General features: G+C 39.8%; 1 protein-coding gene across 1 annotated transcript; it reads right to left on the bottom strand.

Moving 5' to 3' along the window:
- Window positions 1-762: 762 nt before the first annotated feature.
- On the bottom strand, window positions 763-24,846 carry MPHOSPH8 (M-phase phosphoprotein 8). Its single transcript, XM_059838682.1, has 13 exons — window positions 24,559-24,846; window positions 20,659-20,814; window positions 18,925-19,764; window positions 15,938-16,034; window positions 14,124-14,249; window positions 13,949-14,037; window positions 12,684-12,824; window positions 11,789-11,875; window positions 9,686-9,840; window positions 6,111-6,265; window positions 4,705-4,832; window positions 3,986-4,069; window positions 763-3,106 (listed from the first exon to the last, which is right to left on the bottom strand). Exons 1-13 carry the CDS (start codon window positions 24,829-24,831, stop codon window positions 3,065-3,067), a joined length of 2,373 nt encoding a protein of 790 aa, XP_059694665.1. The 5' UTR covers window positions 24,832-24,846; the 3' UTR covers window positions 763-3,064.
- Window positions 24,847-27,115: the final 2,269 nt, after the last annotated feature.

Raw genomic sequence — 27,115 nt, 5'->3', positions numbered from 1 at the left:
GACCCTCATCTCGCTGGGTATGTGACAGTGTCTTCAGTTCCCATACACGTGGTTTGGGTGTCAGCAGCAGAGCTGTGCCTTCCCTTAAGAGCAAGAGGCACAACAGCAGAGGGAGACAATGGGAAGGTCTGATCTCTCTACTATAACTGCACCAGTCCCACCAGTAACTGATCAGAGAACTTAATCTTCAGATCATGGAGGAAGTATTACAGACATTCAAAAAGATTCATTTGTAGCTACCACACATGACTGGTTTGCTGTGGAAAAACAGGTGACCTGAAGTCAGAAAGAACCATCTGCCTGGTCCCTTCCTGCTGGCTGCTATACTTGAGGTATCTGAGATTTGAGAACCCCTTTTAAAGCTTAATTTTTCCTGCTGCCTCAGTTCTGCTCAAATTTGTAGTGTGTGGTGTCTTTTTCAGGTAGTTTTTTCCAAACTTGTCTTTGTCCCTCACTCAAACATTTAAAGACATGCTCAGAAGGTGAAAAGTACACAGCTTTCTTAAATTCAGACTGATCAATACCCATCTTATTTTTGCAAATGGGTGCAGAAAGCACAGAAGACCTGTGACATGGTCAGCTGCATCACCCACCAACCTTCAGCACTGGTGAAAGAAGCCAGAACAGCAGTACTGGTGCTGGAGCAGCGAAGGTAAGAATCCTGAGCCTTCAGAACCATCTGCTACCACTGCAGTTCATGGGAACTGCAGCTGCAGCCCTTGCTGGTTGCAGCAAGAAGAAACTGAGCAAGTACTTCACAGGTATTTCTCCACAGTGCCTAAATAATTGTTTTTTATTGTAGCTACGTTCTCTTCTTCCTTTGTCCACCAAAACCTTTTTCAGCAGTCGGACAAAACCCATACAATAGAAACAGACAAAACCCAGGTTCAAACAGCTTTTCATACACTTCTTATGCATCTTCAATAGGGATTCTGAATTTATACTGCCAACTAAAAGAGAAAGATGGCTGCAAAATATCCATCCCTAATAAAAGCATCATGAAACTCAGATTTCATTTCCATGTTCTGTAGAACTACTCCCTCTCTCCCAAGTGCCTCAAGATAAAAAACAAAACAACTTCCCAAATCAACAGCCTTCGACAAACTACTTGTTCTATCAACTCTTGGAGCATTACTAGACATTTTTAGGTTAGACTGTACAACAGTTTCTAAATAGCATCTCTATCATTTGGACATTTGTTCAAAACACCTTTTATCCCCACCTGGAGCAGCTCCAGCATTTCCCACTGGCAGGTGCTGTACAGAGCTCGTCCCAGACACACTGTGCTGCCACACGTCCTGCGCCAGAGCGACTGTGAAGGACAGCCACACAGATGAAACCTGGCACTGCAGCATAAGGAAACACGAGTGTCCCCTTTCCTTATGCATCATCCAGGCTTATGCACAGTGACTATAATTTCAGCTACACAAAGTCCCAAGTGTTGGCAGTGACATACCTGATTCTCAGCCCATGCTTTTCATGCATCTCAGGTGCTCACACTTAGCAAAGTGAGGTATCTTAACATATTTCAGAGAGGTGGAGGTATAAAGTCTGTTCAAAACCCAAATTTGTTAAGATTTCATCAATACTGTGCAAAAACATAAGCAACTATTCTAAATCAAAACAGAAATGAGTATTTCTATGTCATGCTGCTGTTCTAGTTTTATATAGCTTAATGTGACATTCCACAACAATTGTGTCCTTTGTTATTCATTTGGCATCTCTTAAATAGGAAAGATTTAAAACTTCAAGAACCAAAAATTAAAAACCAGTTAACTGAAATTTATATTAAAAAAATCACAGTTCTTAAAAGGATACTTCATACAGCTGCACCATTTTGATGGTGAGCAGTTAAAATCAAGAATTTATGCACAAGTTTTGCTAATAATATAGGCACATAGTGGCATGTAAACTACACATGACAACTAGAACAGCAAAGGCACGATCTGGTTTGGTTTTTCCTACATTTCAAGATGTTGGTTAATTTACAAAGAAAGATATTCTATACTCCATGCAGAAGTATTACATTTATATTTTACAGCACAGGACCATTACAAAACTGCTGTCATCTGATAAAATGGGTCATTTAAATAAAATAATAATACAATAATAATAAAATAAAAAGATAGCAGCTTTTTGCACTGAGGAACTGAATTTCTGAAGTAAAGGACAACACATGTTCTGTCATCTGTCAGGCTGAGGACATCTGAAGTTCTCTATGTATCTTCTTGTCTACAAAGAGCACTGCCTGGACACTGAAGGTAGCTATTAGTTTTCTGGTTTGCTATTTTCAGCTTGTGTTTGTTTTTCCAGATGTCACCTAAGACCTCAAAAGTTAAGATGTCTGTAAAACTACCAGTTGCTTCTCTAATACCAAAGCAGGTTAAAGCAGAGATTTAACTGGGAACCTGACTGCAACCCTTCTGTGAATGGAGCCTGTTCAGATGTCTTTGTTCACGCCAGCAGACTGAACTCTGTAAGTTCAAAGGGAATCACTCTAAGCATAACTGGTGTCTCATTGAGAGACAGGAACAGGAGCAGTTTTAAAACAGAACGCAGCCCTCAGCAACTTAAAAGTTAAACCTAATGCAGTAATTTTAAAGTGTAATTTCTGCCCATGGCTCCAATAATATGACAGTTCTGCATTTCACATAGAAATGTTAGAGTAAGTAGAAAACTTTAGTTTACAAATGAAGATCTTTAAAAAAGACATTTCATGTAATTACCTTAAATAGTTCTTATATGCACCATTCCACATTGTGGAAAAGCTGAAATATGCAGTCTGGACTCCACAAGTTAAAGAAAAACAGAGTTATATGTATTGGCACAAATACTTACATCTACATCTGTACAAAGTAAAAAAAGCTGACAACCCTGTCCCACCAGTGCAGCGTAATCAACTGCTCTCCAACACACACTTCCTGTGACTGTCAACAAGTGGTGAGCTGGGAACTGAGTCTTCTGAATGTGGTGCCAAAAAGTTCCAAACTGCTTTGTCAGTCTCTGAACAGAGGAATCAGAAGTATATCCAAAAAAGTGTCAGTCCACTCAACATGCTCAGAGGTCACTGCAGCTTCACTCTGTAAGCTCCTATAAGCAGCTTGACCTGTAAAAGAAAACAAAGGTTTTCCATAGTAATCATCTGTGGCCAGCGTTGATGTGCTAAGCGCTCCTAATGTGGCACAAGAAAAGGCAATTGCTACTGACTAAGAAAGAAAAAAGAGGAATTATAAAGTCCTTAATAAAATCAATTTATAGTAGCCCTACTGAGATATGGATGGCTTGTTAGAGGACTCCAGTAGAATACTGCAGCATCAGGTGGTGTTTGAAAAAGTCATCCCCAAATCTGAACCAGACAAACATATACTTCCATCTGAATACAACTTTTTCCACTTAAAAAAAATTAAAAGAAAGTACAATAAAACATTTAAGAGTATAACTTCAGTGCAACTTTTAAATCTAAGGATCTGGAAAATATACTTCTATGTCTTTCTAGGATAAAATAAATGCTACCAGAACAGGATTCATCTTGCAACATGTAGTGGGGAATACTGCCCAAACCACCTGTAAAATGCAACAGACTATTTAAAAGCAGAGTGCATATCCCAGTAAGTATTTCCAACATACAAGCAAAAACATCTATATGCAAAAAAAAAAAAAGGTGGCCACTCCATATATCTTTCAGTCATCAAATTCACAATATAGATGGAGAAGATGTTTAGCTGGAACACTAGTTTATCCTAGAGTATGAATTATTCTCACTGCAACATAAAAATGTTTAATTATAACAGAACTAACACATGGCAATGTTCCCAAGTTCGGGCTGGCTACCTCACAGATTGTAACTGTAACTGATGGAAAGTGGGATGAGGAGACAGAGGAAAATCTTTAAGTTTTACACTTGCAACATACAGCTAGAAGCATTCAGACTATGGAAGAGTACAACAAATGAACACACACATTTAATTTTGAGAACATTTTGTACCTTGGCAGCAGGAGCTTCTACCAACCGTATGAAAAGCTTGTTAAGGCCTGCAGTAGGGCTGAAGGAATAAATAAAGTGACTATCCTACAAGGAAAAAGAAAATGGAAAAAGTGAATGGTAGGTTATGGCTGAAAGAGCTGTGTAAGAGGACTAACAATATAACATTTTCACTATGCTTTTTTTGAAAGAACATTGTGTATGAACCTTTGATGCAACGACTGAGAAAACAAGACTTCAAAATTGTGCAGTGATGTATTTAATAGATTAAAAAAAACAAACTAGAAAATATTTGTTAGAACTTTGAGGTAGGTTGTTAAAAAATATTTAAGAACTTACTTGGGTCAAAAATATGAGAGGCTTGGTCAATTAGAGAAGAAGCCTCAGTCCCAGAATCACAGAAGGCTGGAGGCTGGAGAAGTTCTCTCCAGGGCATCTAATCCAACCCCCTGCTCAAGCAGGGCCACCTAGAATCAGGTTGTCCAGCATTATGTCCCTAATTTTTAAATCATACATTTTTATGGAACCTAGTACAAGCAAACATTATCGTTCTCTCCATATCCAAAGAAAATTAAGTTTCATTTTAGAAAAACATCATCATGATAAAAAGTATGCTTCATCACAATACTGTAAATTCAAATTACAGCACTGAGATTTCCCAGGCTGCTCTATAAAGACTATGAAGTAGTTTTACAGTCAATCAGCTATATGAAAAGATTTACCAAAAATAAAGGAAGCTGGAATTTGTCATTTAAAACCACAGCTTGTACACTGCATGGTCCACAGAGCCGAGCAACAATGTCTTTACCGAAGAAATTTGCATGGAAAACAAAGAGAAGAATTCCAGATCCTGAAAGGGAAGACAATTCAGTTACATGAATTTAAAATCAGATCCATTATCTAGAACTGTGTACACTAGACCTTTGAAGACAGGTGCAAATACATATAAATAAAAACCATCACATGGTACACATATATATATATAAACAAACCAGCATGCAAAAATCCCATTTCACAAACCAGTAGATCCAGCAAACAACTGGCTTGGTCACCAAATTAAGTTAAGGACTTTTCACAACAGAAATAATTTTATGTGGCTATTAGAAAGGAATGCAAAATGGAAACAGCAATCCTCAGCACAGTTCACTTCTGTGGTTTCAGGTTTACTCAAAGAGAGTTATGGAATTTAGTGTGGTTTGGGTCTAGTCAAGAGAACAGACAACTGAGCCCAGACATTATAGATCTTTATGAACCGCACTGGAATTCAATAAGCAGCAACTTATTGAATATACCCACAAATGTTTCATTTTAATACACAAACTTACATTAAGTTTCTTAATTCTAAAAGACTGGATACCTATAATAAGAACTGGAAGACTTATCCAACAACTCTGATCAACCAGAAAACTCAGCAGACATACCCAACTTCAATCTCAGTTTAAGTGGATTCTAATAGTCACACTGATTTGTCACTTTAAGAAAAATCAGTATCAGTAGATATTTCCCTGATATACTCATCAAAAATGACTTAGATAAGCCAAGCAGCAGAAAATAGCATCTGAATTCCTGGAAAAATAACAAAATATTCCCAAATACACTGGGAATTTGATTCCTGTCTTTTTCAAAGGGTTTGTGGGCAAAACAAAGTTGACTGCGGCTGCTTCCTTTTCCTAGTATTTCTAGACTGCATTTGTCTCAGGGCACTTCTGGGACTACATTCCAAGCCTTCAGCACATGACCTACTGTCCATGAAACTAAAGAATCCACTGCCAGATCTTCTCTAGATAATCTAGTAAGCCTAGATTTTCCTGAATCATTAATTCGAAGGTAAAGGTAAACCATTCCTTTCCTATAATGCATGTCACTGTAATCCATGAACAGAAAGAAGTTCACACTCTGTACGTGGCAATTAAAAAGCCTTTAAAAAAATACACACAAACCCTACCCATAATATATCAAAATATAATTGCTCTCCCTATGTTCCACAATCAGAGCATTCTTAATGTGATGTACTGCAAAATCACACAAAAATAATTTTGCATAGGAAATAATTTAAGACATACTTTAAACATATTGTTCTACCTTATTTAAACAAACAAAACCCCCACCACAACAAACCCTTCCCTACCTTCTGGCACATTTTGTGGAGGTTTATAGTTAAAGTCCAAAGAAAAGTCTGGCCCTTCACAGAGACGATGACATGCAATTGGGAACACTGGCTCCAGCAAAACAAGGTAAGTTTCAAAATAATTCCTGATGGTATCTTCTGCTACTTTTGAGAGCCTGAAAGACCAAACAAGTGAGGCCTGTGATTCACACAGTGAATTATTTTACCAGACATAGGCATGGTGAGAGCTGACACACACAAGCGCAAAAAAAAGGATTCTAGATCACCTTTTTAGATTCCTGATTTTCAGGAGTGAATGCCTTCCTCACTAGCATTTATACACAGATAAACCACAGATCCCAGTACTTTGTTAATAAAATATTTTATCAGCAATCTGTTAGTGAAATTCAACTACCAGGTCAAAAAAAAAAAAAAAAGTTAATACAAATACACTGCAGTAGATAAAAAAAAAGATCTTACTAGCCACATATTTTGAAGGCTTTATATACAGAAAGAAATCCCAGAGACATCAATATATACTTGGTGGCTAAACAGACATCCCCACTTTCCCAGCCTGACTGAATTATCAATCTGCCTGCAAGTAAAAATAAAGAAGAACATCCCTGTATAATTTTACTGGCAGTACTACTAGAAAAATGCAGTTCCTAGTTAAACTCTGTGAATAAAACAGTGCAAAGGTAGCCATTCTACCACTAAAAGGCAGGCAAAGGGGGGTTTTGTTTGTTTTTTTGGGGGCTTAGGGAAGCAGGTGGAATGGCAGCCCAGCCTTCAAAGAGAGACCACATTACCAAGTGGTGTCTAGCACCTTTGCAGGCAGATTACTCAGTAATCCTCTTGCTGTTTGGTCAGAAATGGGTTTTAAGTGCTTTAGCACAGCAGAGGTCCCACCTCTGGCAGCTTTATGGCTTTTCCAGTTATTATTCAGAACACACTTCCCCACCCTGGGACTCACTGGGACTATCATCCACAGGATCTAAAACTTCGATGTTTCACTGGAAAGAAACCACAAGAACTGCCATGCCTAAGCAAGCCCCAAAGCCCATGTAGCCTGTTTTCCAGATGCTTGACAAAGCCATATTAAATATGAGAAATTAAACAGCAATTCTTTTTTGGTACACTGTCCTATTTTCTAGCAATCTGATTAAGAGCCATCCAAAACTAGAAACTGCAGCCAAATCCCATCTCCTTAGGTCTGCTTAATCCCTTCTAAAATCCCATGTATTTGTGACCACAGCATTCTGCAGCAACGAGATCCATGATTCAGTTTTGCTGTGCAAAAATATTCTTCCACTTCAAACCTATCACTAGATAATTTAGTAGGATGGCCTGCAGAATCTGTCTCATGGCTGTGGGTTATTTTTTGTTGTTTCCTGATTTCACATTTTGACCTTTTATTAATTTTATTTTCAGCTTCACTACTGCTATACTGTCCTCCTTTCTGACTGACAAAAAGCACTGAACTGGTATTTTCAGGTAGTGAGTCTAAAAGCTTCTTGAATTTGCAAGAGCTGTGTTACTCCCCGTACAGTTCACATCAGCGCAGCGATACCCCCAGACATGACTTTGCAATCATCAATATTTAATTTTAACTGCCACTTGACTGGCAAAATCACATGGTCAAGATCTTCCAAAACTCATTATTTCGATTAGCCAAAACTGAAGGTGGCAGATGTCAAATAGGAAACAAACTGGAAAGCTATCAAATACTTAATGAGTGACAAAGTCTCACTACACTGAACAGCAGATACCAGATCACTTATTTATCCTGCATGCTTGCTGCTGAATTCAAAACTTTAACTAACAAAGTCATGATTTGCTTCCCTAGGCAAGAATCAGCATACTCCATTCACCCACTTCAGCTGCCCCTGCTCACTTTAACAGGTTTCTAATTTCTGAAAAATAATTATTACCTTTTATGCTTTTAGCACTTTTCTTTTTCTTTTCGCATTCTACAAGAGAAAAACATTCCTTATAGTTTTTCTCTCCTCAGGACAGAAGTTTCCTTTCGTGATCTACAGTATTTCGGACAAACTTTACAGGGCACTAAAAACAGTGGCATCACAATACTTTCCTCCTGGTATGAAACTGGATCCAAATACATTACTTCAGCAAATATTAGTAGCACAAAATCTAGCCGGAAACCAATCACTGCTGGTGCACTCTGAGATCAACAGTGGGTCTGGTCCTGTTCTACAGCTTCATTAATGACCCAGTGGATGGTGCAGCAAACCCTCAGCACTGTGGCAGATGAGACAAAACTGGGAGGAGTGGCTGATAGCCTCTGATATCCACAAGAGACCTTGACAGGCTTGACAAGTGGGCTGACATAAACCTCACAATGTTCAGATATCTTTAGAAGGTTTCCAAGGACCTGACAACCTCTCTGAGCAGCCTGTGCCAGTGCTGCATCACCCTCAAAAGGAAAAATTTCCTGATGCTTAGCCTCCTGTGTTCCAGTTTATGCCCACTGCCCCTTGCACAGTCACCGGGAACCACTAAAAATGACCTGACTCCATCCCCTTAACCCTGTCACTTCAGGTGTTTTTTGATTGATACACATTGACCATTACAAGGCAGTTTCTGTAAAGACAGACTTAAAAAGTCAGCTGATGGGAAACACAAGAGATATGAGGCAAAAAACAGCCAGGGCTTTCTATACACTGGAAGAGGTTAAGTTTGGATTACAAACTACTTGATAGATTGTCTTAGATTACACAGATGAATCACAACAACTACATCATCATGAAACAAGAAAAAAAATCTTGCACTGAGACAGTGTTCTTCCAGCACTAACTATGCATTCCTGGCAAAATCTCACCTGTTGCAGAAGCCCTGCGAGCCTCCCTAAGTCTTTCCCAAATTTAGAGATGGCTGGTTACAATTTTCTGCCTATATATACTAACTACAGTACTCCTCCAAATGGATATTTGGAGAGCTTGCTCCTTCTCTGTATGTTTGTCTCAGTTTAGCTCAGTATATTTTGTCATGACCATATGACATCAATGCTTTACATGTCACATACACTGCACTGCTCTTCAGTCATTCAGCCATTCTGCTGCATGATAATGATGATGATTTCCATCACCTATTGGCATGAAAGCTTTATCCCTGGCACTTTCAGCTCATAGCTGATGTTTAAAGGTCCAAACACCACAGCAACACAACCCCTGCACAGACTTTTCACGGTGTTTCTGCTTGGTGTTCTTTTGTTTGATTTTCTCCTATGCTTTCTAGCAAGGTATTTTATTTGGCATGCCCTACTAAGAGCTTACATTCAATGGTCCAGTGCTTATACACTTCTAAGTTTTCATTGCTGCTGTATCTTAAGTTAAAGGAAACTTTCTCTTCTAGGAATTACCTTTTCCTCCTCTCCATGCTTTTACTCAGTGTTTGTGCTAGTGTATGCCAATTCTGCTAGCTCAGATAATTTTGATTTCACATGATTTACTAGTTAGCTTTCTGCCCAAATCAGATCTGTTTTCTTTCCTGACATTTTCCTTGACTTAAACCAGAATTATGACATGCCTAGCACAGCAAACTTCAGCAGAACAAACTTCCAAGAACATTTTACTCACGTTTCCAAGTGGCTCCTGAGCTGCTCATACACCAGTAAGTTATTGCACTGTTTAGCAAAATGCATGGCGCTGTTGTGGTGCTTGGACAAAATGTTGCAGTCGGCTCCGCTTTCAATCATGAGCCGCACTATATCAGAATTCCCTCTTTTACAAGCCTGGGTGGGAAGGGAGAAGATGACAAAGAAAACAATGACAAACCCCTCAGAACAGAGCATACAAGACAGTAAGCAGAACTGCAGAAGTGAATTAAAATCCAAAATCAGTTACAATTCAGAACTTTAATTATTTGCTCTGTGAACGGCAACATAGCTTGAAACTCAGAAACACACTCCATAAATATTTTATCTTTATCCAGGCAATACTACAGACCCAACCCTACAGAAGCAGCAACAGTCAGGATTACCAAGCAGACATAATTAGAAAAAAGAAATAAAGAAAGCAAATCCGAGAAGTTCTGTGAAAACATCTGATCTGCTGGAGTTCAGTAACTGTAAATTTTCTTGCAACTGTTTACCTGAGTAAATATGTTTCTGTAGAACTATTCAGAAATTATTGAAGTAACATTTCCAAGTGCCTGTTTTTCTATGCATCTCAGTTTAAAATGGTACGTTGGGTATGCAATAAATTTACAGAATTTGTCTCAGACTGGTAGGTAGCTATGTCAGAAAGCCACTGTTATCCTCTGCATAAATGTTCAAGGCGGTGCACTGTTACTTACAGCAAGAATTTCGGGGCACATCAACCATAAATTTAACTAAAGCACAAACAAAAGGAAAATCTAAAAAAAGTTTTACTTTGAAAAAAGCAAACACATGCTCTTGGTCACTTGTTTTCAAACACTTCACTCAGATAAACTAGAAAAAGGCACAAGAGATAAAACATTTTTATCACTGTAAGACCTTTCAAAGGCAGCTCCTGAAACTTCTTTCTACTCTGAACTCGGATCTGTGCCTTCAATCCATCATCTTCCATAAACAGAACAAGCCACCTGCTTTCCTCAAACCAAAAAACCAAGAAAAGTCTCATACCACCTGACAGAAAGGAACTGAGTGCTAAGATCTTTTTTTTCTCCTTTTAGAAAAAGTATGATCAAACTCCTAAGAGTGACTTGATAAACACACTGACAGATCATCCACAGAGGGCTAGCTTTGTCCCAGTAAGTTACTAGAAATGAAGATCCTACTCTTTGTATCTGCATTGCAAAACAAACACCTGGAATAAGTCACTGTAGGCAGCTGACTGGTTTGTACAGTGTGCATCAAAGACTAATAAAAACTTTAAAGAAGGTCAAGACTGAGGTTCATTGAAGTAGCCAAATTATGAAGAGATTTTGGATTGAAGTGGCTGAGGAAACCACAAGTGAGTTGTTGTCTTCAGAGAAAATGTGAAATCCCCACTTGTTAAGCCTCACAGAGGGCAGAACAGAAACAATACCACATTGTCTGGGCAGGAAAGCTTCTGTAACCTCTTTGGCAAACAAACTACACAAACGGCCTACACATAAATACAGCAATTTCATCCAAAGAGGTACTTTGGTGAAATTCATCCACATTAAAAAAAAAATAAATTAAAACCACAGACAGTTTTAAGAGTATTAAAATTTTCCCATTACAAAAAAAAAAAAAAAATTAAAAAAATCAAGATTTCCTTTGTGACTGGGCAAATAATGGTGCAGAACAGGCACTGGGAATCAGACTGTAAATTGGCTATTTTATTTCTGGCCTGCAATAAAACAGCAAGTGCCAATCACTGCAGCACCCAAGTGAAAGATTTTCCTTTCTGGAATTTGAATTTTTCTCTTCCTGCTGACAATCTGATTATCTCAGCTGGAAAACCACATCTGCATTTCTTTGAGCCAAACAGCAGAAGAGAATGATGAGCCACATTTAGCACTGCATGCTGAAGGCATCTGTGTTTCTTGTTTGGATATTACAGTACATCAAATAAATGGATTAGAACTCTGCTTAGAGTAACTATTAATGGTATTTTTATTTCAAATAGGATATGTGTTGCTGAAATGAATTCTACAAATAGGTTTTTCTGTTTTACTAGTTTGACAGAAGTATTCCTAATAAACCACATAAGGACAAACACAGAATTTACCTTCATTAAGGCAGTCTCACCACTGCTCTGCTGCATATTCACAAATGCTCCAGCTTCCAGAAGAATAGCTACTGTTGTGAGAAAATTCTGGGGAAAAAAAGCCAAACCAAACCCACAACACAAGTAAGTAAAAAATATTCTGGTTTTGTTTCAGAATATAAAATGACATTTACTTGAAATTCATCCATAGAATTCAAAACATGAGTCATGGCACAATTAACACTGTTCTCTCCCATGGCTAATAAAGAGCATTTCAGACTTAGGCAAGTGGATAGCCCTAATTATTTACAGTTCTTACATTTCTTTTTCTAAATCCTGCAATAATAAACATCACAGGAAGGGAGCAGTGTATTTGCATCTCCACCAAACTGGAATGAGGCTCCCCGCTGGCTTTCCATCTACTGTACACGGGAAAGCCCATGGACCCACCTGAACAGAGGAGTGCACCCATGAAACCCTGACTTGCTCTAACTTACTGCTTTAGCTGGTCTTAGTTTAGGAAGAGCTTGCCACTGTGTACATTGCCCAACTGCTTTAAAATACCAAATCCTGTTTAATCAGAGATTTTCTTTCTAAGTGTCTCCAGTTTGGATCCTGTGTAGCCAGATATCATAACAAGCAATTCTACCACAAGAACTTCAGCTCTCAGACAAAAAAATTCAGTGATACCCTCTGCGTCCACTTTTCCTCCTACGATATTCTCTGCTCAGGGCAGGGTTTGTGATCAGAACTTATTTATACTACAATAACCACAGCTGCTGAAATTATTATTAGTCACCCTGCTGTATCTCGCTAACTACTTTTTAGGCCTCATTCCAAGGTAAAAAATTGTGTACCACCTTTAAACATAAGTAAAAGAGCTCAGAACCACAAACAGAACAATAACCAAGCCAACCTTTTCAGCTGCATGTATCAATGCAGTTGTTCCATTTTTCTGTCTACCATTAACTTTAGCTCCTTTCCTGATCAGCACCCGCAGAAGGTCGTCGTGCCCTCCAGCAGCAGCAAGCATTACCAGGGTCATTCCACTTGGGTCCTGGGAAAAAAAAAATCATTTCCATTACAGAAAAATAACAATAAAAATATACTTCAAGATGAATCAAAGCTGCAAGACAAAAATTTCAAGTGCATCAACATGTTTCACAAAGATTTCCCTCCCTGGCAGAAGAATTCACACATACATGGCTGCCAAATATCAGCAAACTATCACCTCCCACTTCTCTGGTCCACAGGTCTCACACTCTCAGCTCCATAATCTGCAAAATCCGTAACAATCTGAGGATCAGAACAAGAAGCAGAAAAAACAGAATGAACCAGGAAGAAAGGCTGTAAGGTATTTGAGGGTGGGGAAGACAGCAGGACTGTCAGCACCCACGGAGAAAAACAACTATGGCTCAAGCCAGCTGCTCCCACAACACTGCTTTTTGATTTTATCAGAGTATAAGTACAAAGACACTCTAACCAGCCAGTCTCCTCACTCATTCCTGCATTTTTCACCAGACCTTACAACTCACAGAACACATGCTGGCCTCAGTAGTTTATTTCTCATCTTCCCTACGACACCTCAGAAGACTTAGCATAATGTGGAGTTCTCAAAATGCTACATAACACAACTACACAAGATCACCAGTGAAAGTACCAATACTGGAGATTTTAAAACTCAAAAATGGAACTACAGTCTTATTCAACAGGAAAATAGATCCTTGAAAGTAAACCAAATAAGAACATAGCTGATAACAAACTGGCAGAAAACTAATGAAGTGAAGTGGTCCCAGTGTGTCAAACAACTTGCAGGTTTTTGGGGCTTTTCAGAGTTTTGTTTCCCATATACAATGTTTTACACAGTTTAGCCACTTGTACCGATGGTTATTGTTCCTAATACCATGCAAAGTTCCACATTTAGTCAGTTAAGTACACTGGGCAAGTTGGCTGGAAAGCTAATAGGATGGTTCTATCAAACTTCATTTTTTCTTGGAAGAAACAGATAACAAATACAAATGGAAACTTCCAAGTCTGTACTCCTTTTTAACACCCTGTGCTTTTTCACTTGGGCGAGATGGAAATCTGCTACAACGTAAGAGGGGAAAGCTTTTCAAACAAATCAAAATTTGTATTCTGCCCTCCTACTGTCTCCCAATACTTCTAATGTACAAAAATTACCTCTTGATCCAAATTATATTCCACATTTGAAGAAAGCGCCATTTTCACCGTCATGTAGTCTCCACTTTTAACAGCATCTCTCAGGAGAGCTAGAAAATAAATTCAATGTTGTTATAGGATATTTCCCTTTGAAATGTCAGCTAAGAAATACCCCTTCTTGCCAGAAAATACTCACCACTTGATATTGGTTCTGTTGATACGTGATTCTCATCTTCTCCATCAAGATGCTTCTGGAATTCTTCTAGTGTCAGCCATTCTAACTGCATGTCCATACCCAAACTCAGGACTTGCTGCTTGCCATCTATCATGTATTTAATTTTGTAGAAGGAAAAAAAAAGGCAAAATAAGTAATAAATTGTAAATTTTCAAGCTAATGAATGCTTGCCCTTGCTTCAATGATCAGCAGCTTAACAAATGACTACTGCTACTTTTCATTCAAATTAACCCAGGCAGTCAGCATGGAATGGTTCTCAACAGCAAAGGCTGTATTACAAACAAACATAAAAAGCTTTTACTTGAAAGAAACTGCCAATTTGTTGTAATAAATAAGGCTGAAGTGATTATGGGAAGGTGAACACTCCATCACTGCGGTAGAAGAAGCACTGGAAACACACTGAAAAGGTACCAGTGAGTTTCAAAAGAAAACTTCATTTCAGCCCCCTGCAGAGACAAGACTGGGAGCACTTGAGATGCAAAGAGGAATGGAGAAAATCTCAACTACCAGTGCTCATTTGATACACATCCACTATTTCTTAATCACCTTCTGCAGCAATGCAAGTCCATCTCTTTGCTTCATCCCTTATATCTCTCCTTTCCTTGTACACCTTGCTTTTTTAATTCTTCTATGAACTTCTATCCTAACAAAGATTCTTCTCTTTTGCAGTTATTCTCATAATATTCAGGGTTTTTTTTCTTCTGAAGCTACATTAAACAACTCAAATGCACTTTTGATGACCTTAAAGCCTAGAATATTAAGACAATTACCAGGAGTGACTACTTGAGCCACTAAAGACTACTACATAACAAAATTTAAGTAAATGACCAGCATCAATTTAAAAGAGATCTGTTCTTTTTCTGTAAGGTATTGGAGCACAGTAGCAAGCTTAGCATAAGACAAAAGTCAGGGAGAGCTAGTCCACCTAAACCTATCCTGGCAAGTCTGATTTCTGGCTGCTTTACACATGGTACCACCTTCCTTTTAAAAAATGCAGTTTAGAATTGTGCATAAATTACTACTTCTGAAGTATGGTTCAGTATCTGTGATGACCACACAAAGGACAAGTGCTGCACAGAAACAATCATTAATCATTCTGTTTCTTACTATTTTTCTTAAGCACTCTAAGTATCTATGCCACTTTCAGAAAAAGGTGCTTCTCTAGTGAAGGAATTTATCCTGAAAAAAGTGATCCAGAGCTGTTCTGAGATGAAGAGCAGTAATACTAATAATCCATTATACTATTAAGAACAGAAACAGAACCTAGACATTTTTGGTTGTGTATCTAATCATCCAAGGTTGTATAACATAACTTGTCTCTGAGGCTAAAGCAAGAGGCAAGATGTTTGTCTGATGGAAACCCTTACTAATTTTTCCAAGTATAAAAAGTATATACGCATAATATTGTCAGAACACCTCTGAAAAAAGCCAATAGTTGGATGAATTCCTCTAAAAAAAGCTACTATTACATGCCAGAGGAGCACAGTTGTCAATCTTAAATTAAAAAGAGCAATATCTTGACTTGCCTACAAAAATGTCAGAGACTTCTATCTACTTCTGTGCTTCATACATGAAGCATATATTAACATTCTCATGAAGCATGTATTAGCAAAGCCATAGACCACAAGACTTTTGCTTCCTAAAATAAATACAGAGTTCCTTATTTCTAGTGTGTGTCTGTGTTACAAAACTACACAATATCTGCCCTTGTAGAAATAAGAAGAGAATGCCCTGAAGGGTCATTCCCTTCTTTGTTTCAAGAAGTTAGCACTTACTTTTTAGGACCTTCTGTTCTTTTCTGGTTTTTTCTTCTTTTTCAGGCTCCTTTTTTTGAGATTTTTCTTTAATTTCAGTTTTCTTTACTTCTTTTTCCTAAAATTGAAAGCAAAGACCAAATTTTAGTGGTGGAGAAAAAAAATGGAAAATAAACTCCTTTCACCACTTCAACAATAACGTATATTTACAATTAATACTACTGAAACCTGTATGCAACAGACTTGTAGATATTCCTAAGAAACTGGTGAGTCAGGAGTTAAGTCTGAATTAAACTGATGAGTCAGGAGTTAAGTTTGTTCTAATTTCCTGAACATAGTAACTCCAATTCATAATTCTACTGCATCCCAGCCATTCAAGTTGCCTTATGGAAGAGCTGCAGATATGACAAAATCAGCATTTTGAAGGAAATTCAAAATTAGAAACTTTTTGTTTGTTCCAAACAGTAAACCTGAATAGAATGTAATTATTTCAGAGTATTTAACAATTTTGTAGCACCATATTTGAACCATTATGATATCACTGAGTTGAACCTCAACTGAGAAAACTTGACAGTTGGACAGAAAAGGTTCCAAGTTTTGCAATTCACACAAACAGAATGTTATGGCAACAGTTATTTGTGAAAAACAGACACTCAGCAAAATCCACCCAAACTCATTATATCCCTGCAGAAGTCCACGCTTAGCAGTATATCTACTATCACAGAAGAAATTTACTGTAGACGTAGATGTACAATCAAATTTGCCAAAATGGAATCCAGCTTTCTCTACCAAAGTTTGCCTTTCTCCTTCTGTAATCCTCTCTCCACACTCACCAAATTCACTGCAGAGTAGGTTGGACAAGGCTCCTTGGGATGGCTTTGTATCAGTCTCTGACACTAACCTGGCACAGGGAAAAGCATTGTCTTTCTGAAAAACTGCCCCAAAAGAAGTCCTCACAAAAATTTATATATATGCTACCATGTGACAGAGCAAAAACCTTATTTAAACCAGATTAATTTGGTGTATCATTATGGATTAGCAGAGCTGAGACATTTAATTGCTTTCCTCACCACCCCCCCTCCCTCCACAAACCTCGGCTTTTGATCACTGACGTGATTAATGCTAACACAGGCAGCTGCTCATCCTGCCAGATGCTCAGTATTTAAGAGGAAATCCATAACTTACTAAATGGACTACCAGATATGGGCTACAGTGGGGCTGTTAAAATCAGTAACCCTGAATTCTACATCAGATTTCTACTGCTGATCAGATGCAGAACAAACCCTTTTTTTTTGGAGGCAAATGAAATGGAAGGAATGGGTCAGCATACAAACTGACCCCAAACAGAAAATACTTATTTATGTTATAAATTGACATGGCTGGTGCTCCATAAGCAGAGTTACATAAGGAAAGACAGGTACCTGAAATATAAGTGATGACTTTCTTTGAAAGGTATCACCTTGTTTGGGCCAACAATTTAGTGAACAAAAAAACCCCTGCAGAACTCTCCACCAAACCTACCCATGCAAGTCCACAGCTGCTCCAGAGAACAGATAGCCAGTTACAGGAAACACTGTTTAAGCCTCCTACACTCAAAAGAAGCAGAGAGCAGAACACCTTCCATACTTTGCTGGTACCTTGGAGCATGACCATGAGAAAAGCATAGAGACAGCTCACTGAGAATGCTGCCTGAAGAGCCACAAGCAAACCCACTGTCCTCTGCTGTTCATTTATTCATGGTCAAGGTGAGCGGATTTTTACACTACTGGTAAATAGAACAGAATTCCAAAGATTTTTTCTATTCTTGTCTCTCTCTCACAAACACTATAGCCTTGAATTGTAAGTAAAACATTTGGGTAATAAAGGACCATATCACTTCCACTAATTAAACAGCCTTCTGAAAGTGGCCTATGCCTCACTGTAATTCTTTGTTTTCCAGAACTTTCAACACTATGATCCTGCAAACACACTCTTCCGTGTAGCTCTACTTTGAGATTATGCCATAGAATTCTCTATCCCCAAAATAACTTCTTTAAGGTGACCTACTCCATACACAGAACAATCACAAGCAGAGGACCACTGCTGAACCTGCAGAAGTAACTTTTCACCACGGAATTATGGTCTCAGAAGTGGGATATAGTCCAGTAAGTATCAACATGTTATGGCTGCAATCCTGTTAAATCAGAACATGGCTGCTCTGAGCAGACAACGTTTTATGAACTGCAAACTGTATTAGAACAGGCTGAAGCAGATGAAAGAAATTATATTCCCAGAAACATTACAAAAAAAATTTTTTGGTCATAATTTTATTCTTTTGCCTTTACAATACTGCCTTCCTAAAAGCACTACTGAATTAAATAAGGAACAATAAATATCCTGGTATTTGCTCAGCTCATTTCTTACAACAGGTACAGCATTTCTATTTCTATTTAATATGAAACCACGTTGTGAAACTAAGCATTTGCTGTAAGCACTCCAGGAATTCTAACAAGATAAGCTTGCTACACAATTATCTGGGAGACCTGGGCTTTAGAGGTGATTTCAGCATTTCAGTTCTCAGGTAGGTGCCACCGCAGGTAATGCCTGATGGAATGGCCAGTGTCTGAGAGATCAAGTGTTGCTCAACGCTGTTCTGCCTTACTACACAAGTAGAAAAAAGTCAGATGAGGAAACTCTTGAAGGTGGGCACGAACAAAGCTAAAAATAACAGCATGCCTTGCAAGAACAGGAAATTTCATTCTAAGAACACACAGTATATGGGAGACATTTATCCTTTCACATTTGTGCTCTCCTTTCCTAAAGCATTCCCCCCCTCAGCGTGTTCAGAATCCAGAAATTTCCCAGTCTCTGTTATACACTGTGCAGTGGGTGTTTCTTTAAGTTCATGCAGCTCAGTACCTTTCCAATCTGTACTTTTCTCTTTGCCATCATGAACAGTCATGGTTTGAGGTATGTGTACCTTGAAGATGACTGATCTTACCCCCAGCCCCCATCCTAACCGTGCTTACCTCCCCAGGGGAATCCATGGGCTTGCACACCCTTTCATCAGCACTCAATTTCAAACCCTTCTGCACTGGTGAAGGAGTAGGTGACACTTTCTCCAACTCTCCTGGTACTTTTTCTTGACCTGTTTGCTTTTTGTGCATGCTCTTCTTCTCTAAATGAGTATCCTGAATTTCTACTTTTCCACCTTCTTCTCTACAGTCTTCTGCTTTCTGAATTTTCTTCTTCTTTCTTTTAGCCCTAGTATCAATACCGTCATCTTCATTACTTGCTGATCCATCAAGATATTTATCAGGAATGGCATCTTTTTCATCAATTTCTTGTTCCAATCTCTCTTCTCCACTTTCTACCTTTTGTTTCTCATCTTTATTTTCAGAATTTATGTTTGAATTTTCATTATCAGTTCCTTGAGGAATTGAATCATCCACAGCGCTTGATTCTGAGTCCAACTCAACATCTCCATGCTTCTCCTTCTGTGATTTTTTATTTTCTTTAGAATCTTCTTTAGATTTTATTTTTAAATCTTCTCCCTTCTTTTTCTTGATGTCTTTAGTATCTTCTTTCCTTTGCTTCTTTGGGTCCTTTGAATCCTCCTTAGTTTCTAAAGTCCTTTTTTTTGGCTTTGAGTCTAAAACCAAAGTGTCTGAGGAATTTTCACATTCTGTTCTGGGTTTTTCCTTGACTTTTGGAGACTTGGATTTTTTCTTCCTCAGGTCATCTGAACTTTTATCCTCTCCCTCTTTTGACTTCTTCTTTTTCTTTTTTGGTGAAACATCATCTTTTGTTTCACTTTGCCAGTCGCTGTCAGACTCTGCTTCAAATATATCATCATTTAGAAGTGGTTTCTAAAAGGTAAAGGAAAAAAATTAAAAGTTTTTCTTTTCCAATAAACTATCACTTTGGTACAAAGCATACAAAAATGGTAGTGGTTGTGCTTGGGAAAAATTTTTAAGCACTTTAATCTTTTGATCCCTGCCAAGATCATTCCTCATTGCCAAACTGCAAAATGTGATAATACAATTCTAGCTTACTTACCTAAATTACATTACTAACTGCTTGGATGAGAATCAATACACAAACAATTCAAGTAAACCAATTACACATCCAACAACCACATTCTAGAACAGAACAAATCTGAGCTATTTTACATCAAAAACAACTGATTTGATTTTGTAGGATTTACCTACAGGTTTCCCAGAAGCAGGGTACCAGTTTTCAAAAAGGATCCTTATACTGCCTTTTCAGGCTAACTGAGCTGTTAAAAAGAAAAGAAAAAGCTATATTCTGCCCTCTGGCATCTAATCTTTCTGTATTCCTCTCTTACCAAACTGGTATCTTACCAAATGATTCCACGTTGAAACTCACTGATCTCCTACAGAAAGCAGGAGGATGATTGGAACACTGTGCCCTGCTTCAGTGACAAGACAATATGCATGTGGGTAGGGAAATGGGGTTATTTATGTTGTTAAAAACAAACTAAAATGACCATACATTACTTATATACTCCCATTAGAAATGAAACTGAAGTTTAGATGGATTCAGTCTATAAGCAAGCTTGTCAACAAAAAAATCCCTACCAGAGAACAGCAACAATATTAAGTTTCACAAGAAACAAAGACGTTTTGGATGAGATTTTTTAATTCCATGTTTCAAATGCCTTCCCTTCTCCCCTCTTCTCATTAGTAGAGTCTAGATTGGGATTATGTCTCCAGTGTAAGATACTGGAAGTTGAAACACACCTGTATTTCTTTTTTAACAGATTTAGGCTTATTATCCACAATCTTTTTTCTGAATTCAAGAAGCACTTCTTTGCAGTCTTCCAAGTGAGCCTCTGGTTCCCAGGTATCATCATCAGAGGTGTATCCTTTCCACCGGACTTTATACAGAGTTTTACCCTGTAAGAAAAACCCACAACATTTAACACAATATAGCACAGTATTGCATCAGCTAGTCAGTTCTTGAAGATGGCAGTGCATATACAATTTTGTGTATATACAAATCACTATTTCTGTAGTTGGAATAATTTTATCCAAAATATTTCCAGTATCTAACATTTGTTCAGAACCACAGCTACAATGTACGTATCATAAATTCCCAGTTTATCAAAATGGGTTTTCTGACACTTATGAATTTTTTTTTCAAGTTTTAATATTTCTTCCATAAAAATTTCAAGATTGACTGTCTTCTCTTTGCTGAATAAATTGATATAAACCCTTAACATTTCTAATGAATTACCACCATTCACCAAGTTTCATAATGAAATTTAGAATTCATGCTATACTTGTAATCAAACCTACTTTCAATAAACTGAAATACCAACAATAAGGAAAAACAAAAACCAGCAATGAAATCAAGTTAAACCTAGACAAAAATCTGAGTGTGTGCATCTCAGTGGAGCAAATTACAAAGATTTTGGTAGATTACATACAAAAATTTGCGACCTGTTGTTTCAACATTATTGAACTTCACTGAGGGATAAAATTGCACCTTGCAGTCTCTATCTAGATTTTTCTACTAAATTACAAAGTTCTTTACCATTAAAAAAATTTTTTTTAGCAATGTACTTAGGAAAGCACCTTTGGAGAGGCAAAATAGTACCTCCCACCTTCAAACATGAACTGATAATGCTCTGAAAGACCTTACAGTACTAACCAAGCCTGGAGAAAGAAAACTTCAAGAATTGCCAACTGGCACTTACTGTTAAATGTCTATGTATAAATTTTTGCCTGAGCATAATTAAGCTTCGACCAAGTGTATAAACATGCCACTAAACTTCAGGAACCAACTAACCAACTCTATTTATAATCTTCTGTATTTTGCTTCACAGAAGCAAAATGTCTGCTTCACAGACATCTAAATAAATAAATAAACAAACAGCCAGTATTCAAACACCTTAGTTTAACATTTCTCTTAGAATTTAGCTTAACCCATCTCTCTTGATTTAGGAGTTAAGTTTCCAAAATCATATTCCCCTCTCCTCTTTCTTTTATTGCGGTTACTTACAAAATAAGCAACCAGTAACTTCCTTGTTACAGTCACAAAGTGCGCTAGGTAATAAAAGATTTCCAGAACTAACAAGTAAAATGCCCTCTCAGAGCAGGACTGCCTACATCAGGCTGCTCAGGTATCTGCCCAGGTTTCCCTGTCTTTCAGCTTGTGTCCTCTGTCTGTCTCATCCTTTCCCTGTGCACCCCCAGGAAAGATCTGATTCTGTCCTCTCTACATCCTTCTGTCAGATACATGTATTACTTTGATCTCCCCTGATTCTTCTCTTCTTATGGCAAACCAAACCCAGCTCTCAGCTTCCTAACTGTTTTCATTACCCTTCTCTCTGGTAGGTACATGTCTTTCTGTCCTGGGGAGCTCAGAACTTCACACACTACTCGGGATGCTTCTCAGCAGTCTGAGAAGAGAGCACGAAGCATCTCTCGACCTTCTGGCTACACTCTTGGATGCTGCTGGCTGGCCTCCTTTGCTGCAAGAACTGCTGACTCACGTTCACCTTACTTGCCTGTGGGGACTCCCAGCTCCTTTCCTGCAAATCTGTGTCCTAGCCAGCTGGACTCTCACCTGCCTGGTGGCACAGGGTTATTCCCTTTCAGATGCAGGACTTCTGCTAGCTGCAGTTAGGAACATCCTTGTAACTCAGGTATTAAATAAGCTACAAGTCCTTTTTTCATTAATTGAGAAAGTTACATGAAGTCTAATGCAAATGCAAAACTATTTGGCTGCTGAATGACTGTATCCTGTACATGGAGAGTGACAGGAAAATGCAGCTTAGTATAGTTTTACAAAATTCAGCTTAAGTGAAGGCAGAAGATTGATTCTGACACTTAAGAGAAACAGTTTTACACTCAGCTATCAGCACTCCCTCACTCAATAGTTTTTTTTTTTTCCCTTCTGTTATCACTTCGAAAAAATAGAATGCTTCCAAGCATTTTTATACTGCTCTAGCTTCTGTGAGAACTAGTGATGAGCTAGAACCACCTTGTATGGAAAAGGGTACCACCATGTCATTAAACAGCACAGTTAAAATTTCCCTTTTCCACTGGGGAACATCACGATTTGCACAGAGCCTGCTGTTGTAGTATAACTGAGGTGCAGTATGAAAAGTTTTATAGATACACTGAGAGACTACATTTCCAAACTTTCACTGCTTGTTCTCTTAAGTAGGTCACATTAATGTTTTATTTATGCACAGTTCTAACTCCCCAGCCCAATCCCAACCCAGGAGTGCTGTCTCTCATCCCATCACTAGGGATGATGGGATGCCAGGCCCAACGACACCAGTACTGTGTGTGGGAAAGCATCTCCCTGCAGGGCTCTCCAGCTGTGACACTTCTGTTCTGTGCCACCCAGCACCCCGACCTGCCTCACGCCACGCTGCCCAGTGGCTGACTCCCTCTGTGGTGACACAGGGCTCTTCCCAGCCCTTCTGGAAGTTACACCTGAGTACGAGCTCCTGCCTTGCCCTGCACTTGTGAAGCCCAGAAGCACATGCCCTGCAGCAGAGCAACTGAGAGGGCACCTGATGTGCTTGGAGCTCAGGCCACAAAGCCACAATCACCATGTGCTGGCTACAGCCACACGCTGGAGCTCACTGCCCTGACCCAGTCTGGAAAACTCAGGCACACAGAGCTCAGGATGTGTTGCAGAACGGGCTGCTTGGAGGGGAGGGAAAAGAGGCACCCTGTTACCAGCACGTGCCAATGCCATTTTTAAGAGATGGTACATGATGTATCCCAGTACTCTTTAATGTCTCACCACCACAACCACCTATGGATTTCAGGTTCCATCACTTGGGGGTGGGCAGAAAAAAAATAATAAAAATAAAAATTAAAAAAAAAAAAAAAAAAGGAATCCTCTTGTTTTCAAGCCTGACTTATGCTGACCAACACTTCACTTCTATAAATACTGTATTACCCTGAAAGCACAACATAATCTTAAGACATCAACATATTTCAGCTAAGGTACAATTTAATAACATCAAAAATAGCGAAGAAAATGCTGATCTGAAAGCTCTCCAACCTCAGGGTTTCAAGACTCTGATCTTTTACATGAAATTGACAGATTTTTATAATTTCATGTACCTGACTGAAGCCTAAAATAAAAAACATCAATTAGATAAAATAAAAATCTTCCAGGCACAAAATCATTAAAAACCCCTCTGTTAATTTTTTTTTTCTATTTTAGGTTTAGAAAAATATTTAAAGAACTTCAACCAGTCTAGGTTCCTTCCAAAAAAACAAATCAAGGCCTGGTATTTCACTTTAAACAATGCAAGATGACTACAGCTTATTATTTCAATTGACTTTCTTACTTCAGGAGGCCTTCGCCCGTTTTGTCTGTGAACGTGGTCCCTGGCAAGACACCTTGAAAACACCTCTAAATTCTCAGTTCTATTCAACCCTGCCCATCTCTGCGCTAGAACATTTCACACCAAAACAGTACCTCAGTTCAGGGCCAAGAGCAGTTTAACAATGCAGACAAAACCCAACAACTTAGTAAAGACTAATCTTTAGCTGAGGAGACTGAATCCGGAACCAGGCACAGAGAGCCCCCCTGCACAGCGCACCTCGAACGGGATTACTCTTTTCACGTGCTCCTCGAGGCCCGGTGTAAGCGACCCGCGCACTCACCCCCTCGTTCTTCACGTCAAGGATCTTCTCCACCTCGAACACGTCCTCCCCCTCCTCCTCCTCGTCCTCCTCGCTCTCGCCTCCGCCAGCCTCCCCGCCGGCTGCTGCCGCAGCGCCCGTCGCTTTGCCCGCCCTGCCGCCGTCTTCCTCCCCGTCCTCCTCATCCTCCGCCGCCGCGGCCGCCGCCGTCTCCTCCTCTCCCTCCGCCCCCTCCAGCCTGGCCGCCGCCGCCGCCGCCGCCGCCTCGGTTCCGCTCCCGGCCGCCGCCGCCATCTTGGGCCGAGTTTCAAACGACAAGGGCGCAGAGCGGCTGCGACATCCGCGGCCGGGCGCAGGGGGCGGGGCAGCGGCCTGCCCAGCCAATGGCCGCGCGCGCAGCCCGTGACGCACGGGGCCGCGTGCCCTCCGCACGGGCGCCGCCGGGCGGGGCTCGGGAGGGACCTCAGGGACCGTCCCGGTGCGGCCTCGCCCGGGGCTGGGGACAGGGGTAGGGACAGCTCCGCCCAGGGCTAGGGACAACTCCCGCGGGAACGGCGGGCTCCCAGCCACGTCCCGTCCGACCTGGCCTTGGGCACGTCCGGGCATGAGGCAGCCGCGGCTTCTCTGTGGCCTTGGGCACTGCCAGTCATGGGGAATCTACAGCTTCTTTGGGCAGCCTGTGCCAGTGCCTCACCGCCCTCACAGGGAGGAATTCCTTCCTAACATCTAATCTAAATCTCTTCTCTGTAGTTTAAAAGCATCCCCCCCCCCTTGCCCTATCGCTCTCTACCCGTCACTCTTCCTCTTTTTTATAATCCCCCTTTAGGTACGGGAAGGTGCTACGAGCTCTCACTGGAGCCTTCTCCAGGCTGAACAATCCCAGCCCCCTCAGCCTGTTTTCCTCCATCCCTCTGATCATGCCGGTGTCCCTCCTCTGTACTCGCTCCATCAACACCAAGTCTTCCCTATGCTGGGACCCCAGAGCTGATGCAGCCCTGCAGGTGGGGTCTGAGCAGAGCAGAGGGGCAGAATCTCCTCCCTGGCCCTGCTGCCCACCACTGGATGCAGCCCAGTTTGGCTTTCTGGGCTGTGGGAGCACACTGACAGCTCATGGCCAGCCTCTCCTCCACGAGCATCACTAAGTCATTCTCAGCAGGGCTGCTCTCAAGGAGTTCTTCTCCCACGCTTGGGATTGCCCCAATCCAAATGCAGCGTCTTCCACTTGGCCTTGTTGGATCAAAGGTATTCTTTGCCCTCAGCTGGATGAGGTTTTGGAGAAATGCACAAGAAAGATGTACATGGACATCTCAGGACAAGGTCCTGCTGTGGCATTGATAGGGTTTCTTACTAAGGAAAAATAACTGCTTTTAATTTCATGGTATTTCGCATGTTAAAGCACTTGGCAAGTGTAGCTTTTTTATGTAACATGTAGGAGGAAGGAAAAAGAAGTCTTGTAAGAAAAAGCAAATAAATCACACCCTATTTGCTTATTGCACTGCCTTTTGCTAGAGCCAGACTGTTAGTATATTGGATCTCAGAAACAGATCCTTAGGGAACATACGTCACTGATCCAAAACTCAGGTTTTAGTGAATGTGTATCTTCCAAACACACATATCCATGTGGGATGTATTGCTGCAAGAGTGAGAGATGTACTGAAGAAAAAAGTCTTCCTATTTTTGCCAGCACTCGCTTTCTAAGGTAACTCTAGTAATGGAGCAATTGACCATGCAAAGACCGAACAGCAGATTTGGAAGCTAGTTTGTCATTGACTCTATTAAGGAGTCCTTCTAGTTTTTAAGAAACCCATACCCTGGCTCTTCTTATAGTGTAGTACAACTATTTCCTTTGTATTTTTAATAAAAAGAGCCAGTGTCTTCCATCTTGAGAGGAAGGATTCAGAGCACCTTAGAAACAGAAGGACATCGGGATATCCCCCCTGGCAAGGTCCTCCACATGGTCAAGTGTATCTACTCCACCTGTTTGCTTAAGGATAGCCTGTTTGCTTAAATTCTCAGGAAAACCTCTATGGAAAAGGTTCTGCAGTTTTCCTTAGTAACCTCTTAGTTCTCTGTAACTGCTGGGGAGCATTCTTCATTTGCAAGGGCAGTATCAGGCATTACCTATGGTACTGTTGAATCCCCTGCTTCTGAATATTCTCAAAGGACAAACAAGTATGGCATATGCTCCATAACCACTTGATCCCTCAGTGCAAGCCATTGTGCTGTCTCCAACTACATTTCATCAGATCACAAGGTACCAAAGTGTTGTTCTTCTGTGCAGCTCCTTAATTTAGAAGATGTAGTGTATTCATTAAACACCTATGAAAAGCCCATTAAACTAAAATAAATGTTAGTCTGGTTTTGTTATTATGCTACAGTGTTTGGTCTGGTATAAAATAAAATTAATGAATCAGCATAAAATCAGAATACAGAGTAACAACAGGAAGGAAAGAGAGAACTCTTTCCTCCTAACAAAACTGACCTGTGTATTCACAAATAAACCTATGATCAGTAAGAAAAGCAGTGCAGTAGAAAAATATCTGTTCTGCTGTTTGCATTTCGAGGCACACTATAGGAA

This window comes from Haemorhous mexicanus, chromosome 2 (genome assembly GCF_027477595.1).
Source record: "Haemorhous mexicanus isolate bHaeMex1 chromosome 2, bHaeMex1.pri, whole genome shotgun sequence".
Taxonomy (NCBI): Eukaryota; Metazoa; Chordata; class Aves; order Passeriformes; family Fringillidae; genus Haemorhous; species Haemorhous mexicanus.
The sequence above is the reverse complement of the archived record's forward strand: the minus strand, read 5'-3'. Positions and strand labels throughout refer to the sequence as shown.

What these genes read in the sequence shown, in the direction of transcription:
- MPHOSPH8 (XM_059838682.1), bottom strand. Translation starts at nt 24,831, where the DNA reads ATGGCGGCGGCGGCCGGGAGCGGAACCGAGGCGGCGGCGGCGGCGGCG. An exon ending in CTGTTAAAAAAGAAATACAG is followed by an intron (nt 19,765 to 20,658) that starts GTGTGTTTCAAC and finishes TTTACCTTTTAG; the next exon opens with AAACCACTTCTAAATGATGA. An exon ending in TAGAAGCTCCTGCTGCCAAG is followed by an intron (nt 3,107 to 3,985) that starts GTACAAAATGTT and finishes TTTCTTTTACAG; the next exon opens with GTCAAGCTGCTTATAGGAGC.